Source organism: Eschscholzia californica, unplaced genomic scaffold, assembly GCF_041429995.1.
Source record: "Eschscholzia californica isolate CP2 unplaced genomic scaffold, dmEscCali1.0.p SCAF_1, whole genome shotgun sequence".
Taxonomy (NCBI): Eukaryota; Viridiplantae; Streptophyta; class Magnoliopsida; order Ranunculales; family Papaveraceae; genus Eschscholzia; species Eschscholzia californica.
In genome coordinates this window covers 19771750-19783954 of record NW_028238198.1, presented here as the reverse complement: position 1 = coordinate 19783954, position 12205 = coordinate 19771750, and the positions used below count along the sequence as shown (strand labels likewise).

Here is a 12205-nt window from a genome sequence, read left to right as displayed (position 1 = left end):
ATTCCGGTTGATGATTATTTGATCCAGTTTTCACTCTCCTCCTGTAAACACACACACACACACACACATATATATATATATAGAGAGAGAGAGAAAGAGATGGAGAAGTTTCAGAGGAGACGAATAGATGAAGAAAAATAAACGGAAGATTAATAGTAATTGATCACTTTCTCTCTCTCTCTCTCTCTCTCTCTCTTATAGTATTGCTTTTAATTTCACTTAATTGATGAATTTAAACCTTGAATATGAGATTTCCGTTTTAAAACCTTCGCCTTACATCAAAAACCCTAAATTAAACGAGCATTAAGACAAAAAAACGGAAATCAAATTAAGTTAAAATTTTAACCTAAAAGATCAAATTCTCCTCACCTTTAGATCTAAATCAGATGTTGAAACCAAACACTCATTTAACTCGCATACTATTCAAATGATTACTAGAAGAAGATTTAGTAGAAGTCGTCGGAGAAATTGAATTCTCAGGTGTAAGTAAGAGTTTCCGACGAGTTTTCAGTTGAATAAACGATGAAATAGTAGAGAGAGAGAAAATGTGAAATTGTTGGGTTGGTATGGTTTAGTTGAACCGAACCGTTAGGAATTATTTTGATTTGGTAAGTATTCCGTTGACGGTAACGGAAATTAGGAAACGGATATAATTGACTGCGCCGTTATGTTGGATTGTACTAACATTTAAATGGGTTATTTCCTTTTTGACCCCTAGTTTGTCAGCAGGTTCCTTTTTAGTCATTTTCTTGGTAAATCCAAAATTAGCTCCATTTTCTTTAACTCCGTCTAATTTTCGCTAAAGTTAAACTCTATAACCCAAGGCTTTCCTAGTTAAAACAACTTCAATCTTAACTCATAGTCACTCGATCAAGGATCATAACAAAATCTATTCTACATGATACTTGAAAGTTAAATTCAACTTGAGGCTATGGCTATCCTACTAAAAAAAAACTTAAGTCTTTTAATCAGAAATCCAAATGTTGTAGGCCACGTGCCTAATCGATTTTTCAAGTAAAAAGTACTATATTTAATTTAATATTGTAGGCCACGTGCCTAATCTATTGAGTCATACTTCATCGGTCTTAAGAATAATCGAACTAGTATCTAAATGTTAAAAAAATGGGTTTCTCTAGGTAGGATTGCACAAATACAAATTTTTTTTTTAGACATAAACTACACGGAACATAGCCATACATAGGTAAACTTGTCAATCTATTCTAATTCTTGTAATCACCAAGTTAAAAAATGATAAGGTAAGTGATTATTTTGTCTTTTTACATCTTTGTCGTCCCTTGTCTTCGTAGACGTGGGATTGGGTGGTTCTAAAAAATGACAAGACGTGTGCTTTATATAAAAAACATGGAGTAATTATCAAGTTGAACTGTGTTTCTTCAACAAAAAAAAAAAAAAAAAAAGTTGAACTGTGTTTATCAAAGATCTCATTCTCGGTTAAAAATGCTTCTAAAAATGAACTGTCACACTTATCTCTGGGATAGTTGACTAAACATTTCTAATAAAGTTGACCTAATGGGTTTAACATCAGCTGGAATAGCTCAGTTGGTTAGAGCGTGTGGCTGTTAACCACAAGGTCGGAGGTTCGACCCCTTCTTCTAGCGTTTTTCTTTTCTATTTATATTTCTTTTTTTTTTTTTTTGGATTTTGAATTTAAATGCCTATTTTTCTACCCTAATTTGAATTTGTTATCTAGATACCCTAATTTAACGGTCGACTGATATTTGATTTCCCGCCAATTTCTTCTCACTGATCATTCCCACTCAAGCAGTAAATTTATGGAATAAATTTCAAATGAGATGGAAAAATGGGTCTCCAATGGTAGAGTGTCATCTTTCTTCAAAACCCACATCAAGGAGGGTATATCTCTTTCTTCTCACCTCAACCATCTTCTTCAATGTTGCACCAACTCAAATTCATTAAAACCTGGAAAACAAGTTCAACTCCAAATAATTGTTAATGGGTTTGATTCTAATCCATTTATAACCACTAAATTAATCCAATTGTATTCAGATTTTAATGATTTGGTTTCTGCTTACAATTTGTTTGATAAATTGCCTCAACCAAATGTTTTCGCATGGACTGCAATTCTCTCTTACTATTCCAGGAATGGGATGTACAAGGATTGCCTTCGAACTTATTATCAACTTCGATCACATGATATTAAACCTGATTCTTACATTTTTCCTAAAGTTCTTAGGGTGTGTGCTCAATCGAAGTCGTTGGAAGAAGGAACTGCAATCCATACAGATGTAGTTAAGTTCGATTCCGAACTTAACTTGCAAGTGTGCAATTCTTTGATTGATATGTACTCAAAGTTGGGATATGTCGAAAATGCTAGACGGGTTTTTGATTACATGTTGCAAAAAGATTTGTTATCTTGGAATTCGATGATTTCGGGGTATGTTTATAATGGGTTTCTTGTTTTAGGAATTGAATTGCTTGATCTAATGAGACTGAGTGGGTTTGAACCTGATTTAGTCACTTGGAATACAATCATGGATGCTTATTGTAGAAATGAGCTTTTCCAAGAAGCTTCAAGTATATTCGAACTTATAAAGGAGCCTAATATAATCTCATGGACTACTTTAATTACTGGTTATTCAAGATCGGGGAACCACGAAATGGCTTTGAGGATCTTCGGGAATATGATGAATAGAGGAGGAGTTTACCTAGATCCAGATTCGCTTTCAAGTGCTCTAGTCTCTTGCAAAATTCTCGGTGTATCAAGGAGTGGGCGAGAAATCCATGGTTATGGAATTAAAACTCAAGACACACTCGGTTTTTACGACTCAGCTGGGGCTGTATTATTGACAATGTATGCTGGATCAGGTAAGGCGGAATATGCAAGAAATGTTTTTCGATTTATGGATAAATATGATGTTGTTACTTGGAACTCCATGATTCTTGGGTTTTCAGTTCTTGAAATGGGTATTTCAGCACTCAAATGTTTCGGCGAAATGCAGTTAATCCGTGTGAAGAACGATGAGATTACTCTATCCACTATTTTACCTCTCTGTGATCTAAACCTTGGCAAACAAATTCATGCCCATGTCGTCAAAAACAGTTTTGATTCAGTATCGAATGCATTAATCAACATGTATTCAAAATGTGGGTTTCTCGAAGATGCTTATACTATGTTTTCAAACATGGGTAATAAAGATGTGGTCTCATGGAACACGATAATTGCAGGATATGGAATTCATGGAAATGGCAGAGAAGCTCTCGAGTTTTTGCAGAAGATGAAGAAAGAATCCGATATTTCACCCAATTCAGTGACTTTCATTTCTGTGCTCAACGCTTGTAGTCATTCGGGTCTTGTAGATGAAGGACTCGAAGTTTTCAATAGTTTGAATCAAGATTTCGGCTTTCTTCCTACAACCGATCACTTCAGTTGTGTTGTTGATATGCTTGCTCGTGGTGGACGACTCGAAGAAGCCATGGATTTCATAAACAAGATGCCATTTAGTCCCGGAAAGAGTATTTGGGGGTCAGTTCTTGCCGCTTGTCGAGCTCACCAAAATATTGAAATTGGAAAGATAGCAGCAGAAAAACTATTCAGTTTGGAACCACAAAACCCTGGGAATTATGTGACACTTTCTAATATATATTCTAGAGGTGGAAGATTTAGTGATTCAGTAAGAGTAAGAAAATCAATGGAAGATAGAGGTTTAGTGAAACTGTCTGGTTGTAGTTGGATTTGAAGATATACCCCTTGTGAGATAAATGTGCAAGAGCCTTATTTTTCTCCCACACTTCGGCAGTTAGACTACATATTTGTCGTGGTCGATCACTGTCTTAGTGGTGTGTATGTCGGGATCATGCATACCCAAACGTGCACGATCCAAACATTATATAAGATCTGTAATTCTAATGTTCACTCTTTGGTTAAAGAGGTTTACTTTCGTTAGTAATAACGAATTTAAACTTGCATTTGAATCAAATACAGAAATTCAAATTATTGATAGTTTAATGTCCTTCAAAGTTCAAACTATGCAACAAAATAATCTTCAAAAGGAAACTCAATTTTCTCTAATTAACCTACGAGTAATGGGGTTAATATCATTTTGGCTCCTTAAAGATGATTAATTCCCTAAAACAACCCCTAAAGATGTTTAATTTTCAAAATGCCCCCCCCCCCATCCTAAATTGCTTAACTTTCAAAAGAAGTTGTTTTTCTTCTTTGAGTTTGTACCCTTCTTTTCAAAAGTAATTCCCTCCCTATACTCGATCTCTTTCTTTTCCTTCAGGTGAGGAGGGTGCGGACAACTGACCTGCCAGCCATGTTCGACGACCTGATCGATCTTTTAAGTTTTTTTCTTATTCTTCTGCTTTTCTCCTTCCACCATCACCCACTTACCACGACAGACCAACCATCACCACCACGATGGCATACCTCTTATGGGCGACTAACCTTACTTTTTTCTTTATCGCAAAGCGACTAACCTTAGTAGTAATTAATAGCAATGATTTTTGTGCACCAAAGGCGCTCTAAGCACTTTCAAGATATTATTCGAAGTTATCTTCGTCTAAGACTCTAAGTACGTCAGACATCTTTATATGAAAGTTCTAAATGGTAGATGAGTGGCACCCTCTTATCATTCATATATTGTTGATGAATCAATATGCTTATATGATGCGTGTTATGTTAGATGATATTGTGGTTTCGTACCAGAAAGAATAGTTGTTTTTCATCATTTTTTTAGTCTAATCGTAAAGCAATCGTCACGACGTATTCTTCCTTTGTGTCAATTCTTTTAAATGTGATATTCCCACATGTCATTCTTAAATCCTTGTTTCATAATACCTAAGATAAGCATGTATGGCCTAAAGGTTGAAGCTTAAGTAAGCATGCACTAAATAAACAAATAATTGAAATCAATGTTGGGAATTGGGATGGATTGGTTTAACTGAGTAGATATTTATATTCTTCTGATAAAAACTATTTCATATTGAATTGGAATTAATCCATGACTCAAAAGTCAGAACTCCTCAAAAATTATCTTCACTGAGAAAGTTGAGTTCTGGTTTGCCTTGAATAAATTAGACTATTTCGTATTGAACTAGTTCTAGTTTCAAACAATATTTTTAATATATTAAATGGGCGGTTATGGGTGTAACTGAAGGAGGTTAAGTGCTACCTAAATCAAAATCCATAGCAAATAGTGGACAAAATTAAATTGTTATATTTTTTTGGTCCAAAATATTATTTTCCATCACATATTAAGTTTGTGGTACTTAAAACCAATTGGTAATGAGGGGAGAAGGCCTAGACATTACATTCTTGGTAGCGAGATAACCTTCTCCAATGTGAGACTATTCTCACACGCCCCCTCACGTGTGACTTGATTAGCCCAACACGTGTTTTTTTTTCGAGTGACGTGAAACACGTGTGACTTTTAAACCTGTCACGTTTGACCCTAGCTCAGATACCATGTTAAGTTTGTGATCATCTAATTCAAAACCAATTGCAACGAGTGAAGAAGACTTAAACATCTTATTGTTGGTTGCTAGCTAGATAACCGTGCTCCCATGTGAGACTATTCTCACACTATTATCCCAAGCTTCTTTGCATGTGTCGTTCTTTAAACTAGATATGTCTCTTTTTGTTGATGAAGTGGAGCATGTGTTTTAATTGTGGCTATGATGTGTGAGCTTTAACTCTGAGATTAATTTTGACCATGAAACTTAAAATCAATTGACATTGAGTAGACAAGACTTAGACAATAGATTTAATATTCCTCATTACTAGATATCCTTTCACATAAAATACTTGCTAGTCTGACAGAGGTTAGGTAAAAACATTTTGTACTGTCAATACTTTTAAAAAACATTTTATATTCTAGGCGCCTTGGCAGATACATTGCTAGATGTTGCTAAACCTAAATTGTTTCAAAACAACGTTCTTTGTACCAATTGAGGGAAATTTTAATTGATTAAAAGACTTCAGAATTCTCTACGTATAGAAGGATGGGAGGAATTTCCAAACCCTAATCTAATTCTATTTATGTATAGGTTGATAACAGAACACACAAACTAACATTTTTCAAATCATACTTTATAAAGAAAATGAGAAGAAGAAAAGTTAAAAACAAAAATGGTCATCAATAATTCACTAAATTTGGATGTTTTTCCGCCCATATGTAAAAAAAACGTTAGTTAGTGTGATGAAATGTTTAGCAAAAGAAACCTATCGATTACTAAAACTAATCGTTTCTTTAACTTTATACTTTTATGTTTATCATATATTTCTTTGTTTCTTAATTGTCATGTCGTGCAAGCTAATCTCATCTTACACCACTAATAAGGCAGGTAAATGAACCACGTTACTAATTAAACTAGTAGCAGGCAAATCATATCGTGTTAATTAATGATGTAACCTAGGTAAGAATATGACATGAATGACAAATTCAATTAATATGACCGTCTTTGTAAGAAAAGGAGTTCGATTAGACCAAAAAAAAAAAAAAACTTTTCCATCTTTTCAGTTGACAAATAAAAAATAAGTTTCATTATGATCAGGGGAGAGACAAATGCAAGTCCTACTAGATTTTAATAGATATAATGAACATTCTTTTCTATTAAATCTTTTTGGTGGAAAAGAACATTTTGTTGGGCGAAATTGATTTTGAAAATATTATAAGAGCATCCCCAATGGTTGGCACCAAAAATATCACCAAAAAAGAATCTTCACCTAATTTTTTTGGTGTTTTCAAATTGTTGAACCCAAAGACAAAACACTAAAAGTCCCACCAAATCACTATTCATCACACTTAATTTCATTTATACCATTTTTAACACTAATTTCTTATAAAATAAATTTAACTAGTTGAAATTATAAGACTAAACCTACAAACTAAACGAATATGATATTTTACTAAAACTATAAATGGAAACTAATACAACATTTTATTAAAACTCCGACATTTTAAGGTAGTTTTTCTTCGAAAATTTTGATGAAATGTTTAATTTCGGTTTTATTGTAATTTAATTAAGTAATTAAAATTTTTATTGGACCAAACACAAAATAAAAAACACTTACAGGATTAAAATGAAATATAAAATGAGTTCAAAAAGTAAATGAAAGAACAAAAAGGGACCAAAGAGGGATGAAAATACCCCTGGCCCACCTCTCACCATTTTGGTGAGAGGGAATCTGGGCAGTTACTGTTCACGGCACAGCAGATTATTGGCAATCTGCTGTGCCGTTGGGTGAGGATTTCTCAGGAGATCGCCAGAATTTGGTGATCTCCTGAGCCATTGGGGATGCTCTAAAGAGATAATAACTAAAAGGCCATTATAAAATAGTCTATGGTATACCTGCAATAGTAAGATTGACCTAGACCCAAATATCGTCTACTGGTTTTTGTATTTTGGGTTACTACTGTCATTAAGATATGCATAAAAAGATAAAAAGTAAACATCAACCAATCACCCTAACTCGATTGATATTGTTAACATTTTGTTAGGCGCAATAAAAAATTGCAGTTTTCACTCTAGGGACTATTACATTAATAAAGCTCTTTACAGTTAATAATTTTATAATTGTTAATTGGTTTTAAAATTAAGCATAACTATTAACTTTTTCTAAAGACAGTTTTTTTTTTTTTTTTGATGAGGATTTTTCTAAAGACAGTTAGCTGAAAACATTGGGAAGTACTTCAAAAATATTTCTTAAACCAAACTAAGAATGTTATAAATAGAGTCTATGGTAGCCCTTATTTTATTAATTTTTTGTGTCAAACCCTAGCTAGTAGTAGCCAAAGACATGGAAAAAGGTTCATCAAATAATAACCCAAAACACATCAACCTTGTTCATGGAGAAAAGGTTACTGTTCTAAGTATAGATGGAGGAGGAATAAGAGGAATCATTCCTGCAACCATCTTGGCTTTTCTTGAATCAAAGTTACAAGTATAAATTCCTCTTCCAACCCCTAAAAACAACCCATCATTTACTCATATATATAGGGTCTTTTTTTTTCTTTTATTATACTATATCTTTTTTTGAATTTTCATACAAAAATAATTTATTTCTATGAATTAAATAGGAGCTAGATGGGAAAGAGGCAAGAATAGCAGACTACTTCGATGTGATCGCTGGAACTAGCACCGGAGGTCTAATTACAGCCATGCTTACTGCACCGGACCACCATAAGCGCCCGCTATATTCTGCGAAAGATATTGCTCCTTTCTACCTTAAACACTGCCCCAAAATATTTCCTCAATCGAAGTAAAATTAAACCACTAACGCTAACTCATTTTCTTACTTGTTTGAGTTAAAAATACTTTGTGTTTTATTATACCGATAAATATATGTTATTAATTATTATATGTTAACGTTGATGTGTGTAGTATGATAACTATTCCGACGATTAAAGCTTTACTGGGACCTAAGTATAATGGGAAGTATCTGCATAAATTACTCCGAAAGGAACTTGGACATCGACGACTGGACGAGACTTTAACTCATGTTATTATTCCGACATTCGATGTTAAATTGCTTCAACCCATCATCTTTTCATCATTTGAGGTATACACATCATTTTTAGTTCAAAAATTGTTCAAAGAGTTTTGAAATTAAGAATCATCAAAATTATCAAAAAAGAAAGTCAGATGAAGTATGTGTTCAAGATGATGTCATATAGGTTTCTGAATGACACTCTAGGTGAAACAAACATTTTAATTAGAATTGTGTTTAATTATGTCCGTTCTTTTCACGGTCTAGCTATCAGATGACAATATAGTTGTAAATTTGCAGGTTAAGAAAGATGTTTCAAAGAATGCTTTGCTATCGGATATATGTATAGGTACTACATCAGCACCAACTTATTTGCCGGGCCATTATTTTGAAACAAAGGATTCAGAAGGGAATGAAAAAGAGTTTCACCTTGTTGATGGAGGAGTTGCAGCAAACAATCCTGTAACTAGTTTAAAACTTCACTCGTTCTCTCCGTTTTACGTTACTGTTTGAGTTAACCAATTATATCTCTTTGATGATACACAAAAAACGTTACGTTGTTAAATAAAAACTATTTGCAGCGGTTTTGGAAAACCCATAACATAAGTGTCACTGTATCCTCAATAACATGTCACAAACTATACACGTATTGGTGTAAAATACAATTATTTGTGATCCTCGCGAGAAACCATTATTTATAATGTTTTGGAAGAACCGTATAAACGAAGACATTTGCAATAACAACCCGTAGTAATAATCGTCACAATATTAACTCATTTGCTACAAATAAACATTTCATAAAGTATAAGCATTCTACCTAATACGTCACAAATTTCCCTTTTCATATCTTAAATACACCCCAAGACAAATTAAAGTCGCGAAAAAAATATTACACATAAAGAGTGATGGGTATAGTAGTGTATCAATCCACACGACATCGGTGATTTTTTATTTTTATTTTATCCTAACATAATTTCTTTATCATATTTAAATTGATTAATATCGATTGAATTAACGATATTTTTTTAATAAATTAGGCATTGTTAGGGGTGAAGCCGATGGGAGAAACGCCCCCAGAAGAGTTAGATTTACCACCTACTGTTTTAGACTATAGTAAATATTATGTACTCTCTCTGGGAACTGGAAACTCAAAGATGGAGAAGAAATACAATGCTAAAATGGCTGCAAAGTGGGGAGTCTTCGGTTGGTTGCGCAGTAGAGGAAGTTGCCCTTTAGTTGATTCCTTCATGTCGGCGAGTGGGGACATGGTTGATCTTCATATGTCCTATATTTTTCGTTCTAGTCGATGTGAGCATAACTACCTTCGGATTCAGGTATTTTCTATGATAATCCTACATCGAAAGTAGAGGGTCGGAAGCATTAGGTCATGTAATGAGAGTTTTAGCTTAGTAAGTGTTAGTGAAAACTCATGTTTCAAGGTGGGGAATGTTATTGTTCCACATTGCTTGAGAGAGCACTCAAAACCTAAAACTTGGGGGATAGGCTCATGGAGTCTTCGCCGTGAACTAAAACCCCATACTCATCACTAAAATTGGACTAGTTATGCGAAAAAAGCAGAAACAATATCGTTAACTTCTGAGGCTTAGCTTTCAGGTGTTCATCTTATAAAAATTTGAAAAAGTGTAAAAATTGTGATTAAAACTAAAACAAATAATTTGAACTCGAATAAATTTGCAGGATGATTCATTGAATGGGGATTCATCTTCGACCGATAAAGCAACAAAAAGAAACTTGGAGAGACTGGTGAAGATAGGTGAAAGTTTGTTAAAGAAATCTGTATCAAAGGTGAACTTGGATACTGGACTCTTTGAACCTATAGAAACCAAAGGCACTAATGAAGAAGCTCTCTCTAGGTATAATATGTTTATTAGACATTTATATATTTTTTTCTTCTAAATACAGGATTACATGAAAGCAGTAGATAATAATATATCATACATCAATTTGTTAATTTGGATACATCGTAAATATGAAATATGTTCTTAACAACCATGAAACTGTCCTAAATGCACTCGTACATCGTAAAAGCCACAGAGACTACCATAAATACCATTACTTATACAACAATTAATGCTATTTGGCCTGACAACAGATAGCAGAAATGACCCAAAAATACAAAATTTGCACATGACGTCAAAAGTTTAGCCTTCGGGCGTTATTTGGTGTCAAGTCAAATAGCATTTTCCTTATTTATATACATTCTCAATAATACAAAATCAATAAACAATGGATTTTTCCCTCCACCAAATGACTTCCAAATTTTCGGAATGAATATATTTATGCTGGAGAAAGATCCCAAGTGCATTAGATATTCATTGTTGAATTAACTTGTAGATTCGCAAGATTACTCTCAGAAGAAAGGAGAACGAGGAAGAAGAGATTGCAGATGAACACGGGACCTGTTGAATATTCTTGTTAATTACTTCAATATGGCCCAACAAATCTGAGATTTAATTTATAGTGTCAAACAAACTATGGATGTATGATAATAATAATAATACTAATGATTGTTTAATGTATGTAATAAGGTTGTGTTTGATAACAAGTACAGTATATTGTTTTTTTGAATAGCTTCATATATTATTGTGGGTCTTTCATTAGACAGTTGATTACTATTAGAAATAAAGAAAATAAATTTACGGAAGAAAGTTGAATTGTCTATTGCATTATTGATCTCATTGTATATCTTTTTTCTTCTCCTCTTAACTTTATATCAATCCATTTCCCTTCTTCTCCTCTGAACAAAACACAGTTTGCTCTCAACAATTTTGTATTTGCTCTCAACAATTTTGTAAATGTATGAACAAATTTGTTTTTGTTCACACATAATTATTTATGTTGTCACAGTTTCAAAAGTGTTGTAACAGTTTCAAAAGTATTGCCAACAGTTTAAAAATTGGGTTTTTTTACATTATTATTCCTGAGTGGGTTTTTTTTCGTATTTGGGCCCAAATCTTGGGTATTTCTTACATAGTTCCCACGAAAATAGGCCCAGACAGATGCCTCTATACTCGTCCAAAGGGTGCCTATATCTCTGCAACTTTAGTAATCTATTGGTTGTTGAACTTTTATTTTATTCTTAAAAAAATTGCAAGTGTTTTCAGCCAAAAAAAAAAAAAAGAGAAGGAAAATGTCACATGCACTCACCATCCCTTTCGATTTTTAACAAAAAATACTTTTGTTGTGTGTGAATATATCAAAAAGGGCGAGTCATTTAAAATTTCCCAAAAGAAGGACATGCTTGTTCTTGTTTTGACCAATTTGTACTAATGTATTCATCGAAAATGTGTTTCTTTAGGTTAAAATAATATATTCTACCCATCTAGAATGCATTTCTTCACCATATCAATTACAAATTTTTGATATAAATAGCCAAATTTTCGGAATGAATTTATTTATGTTGGAGAAAGATCCCAAGTGCATTAGATATTCATTGTTGAATTAACTTGTAGATTCAGAAGATTACTCTCAGAAGAAAGGCGAACGAGGAAGAAGAGATTGCAGATGAACACGGGACCTCTTGAATATTCTTGTTTATTACTTCAATATGGCCCAACAAATCTGAGATTTAATTTATAGTGTCAAACAAACTACGGATGTATGATAATAATAATAATACTAATTATTGTTTAATGTATGTAATAAGGTTGTGTTTGATAACAAGTACAGTATATTGTTCTTTTGAATAGCTTCATATATTATTGTGGGTCT

General features: G+C 33.2%; 2 protein-coding genes across 2 annotated transcripts; both read left to right on the top strand.

Annotated features, from left to right (window-relative positions):
* The first annotated feature begins 1559 nt into the window (after window positions 1-1559).
* Window positions 1560-3982, top strand: LOC147564934 (pentatricopeptide repeat-containing protein DOT4, chloroplastic-like). The gene has a single exon (XM_086651319.1). The coding sequence runs from the start codon at window positions 1815-1817 to the stop codon at window positions 3717-3719; it is 1905 nt and encodes a 634-aa protein (XP_086507445.1). The 5' UTR covers window positions 1560-1814; the 3' UTR covers window positions 3720-3982.
* A 3759-nt stretch (window positions 3983-7741) lies between these two features.
* LOC147564933 (patatin-like protein 2) lies at window positions 7742-11142 on the top strand. The gene is made up of 7 exons (XM_086651318.1): window positions 7742-7927; window positions 8064-8245; window positions 8368-8545; window positions 8774-8935; window positions 9511-9807; window positions 10172-10347; window positions 10829-11142. Exons 1-7 carry the CDS (start codon window positions 7784-7786, stop codon window positions 10911-10913), a joined length of 1224 nt encoding a protein of 407 aa, XP_086507444.1. The 5' UTR covers window positions 7742-7783; the 3' UTR covers window positions 10914-11142.
* Window positions 11143-12205: the final 1063 nt, after the last annotated feature.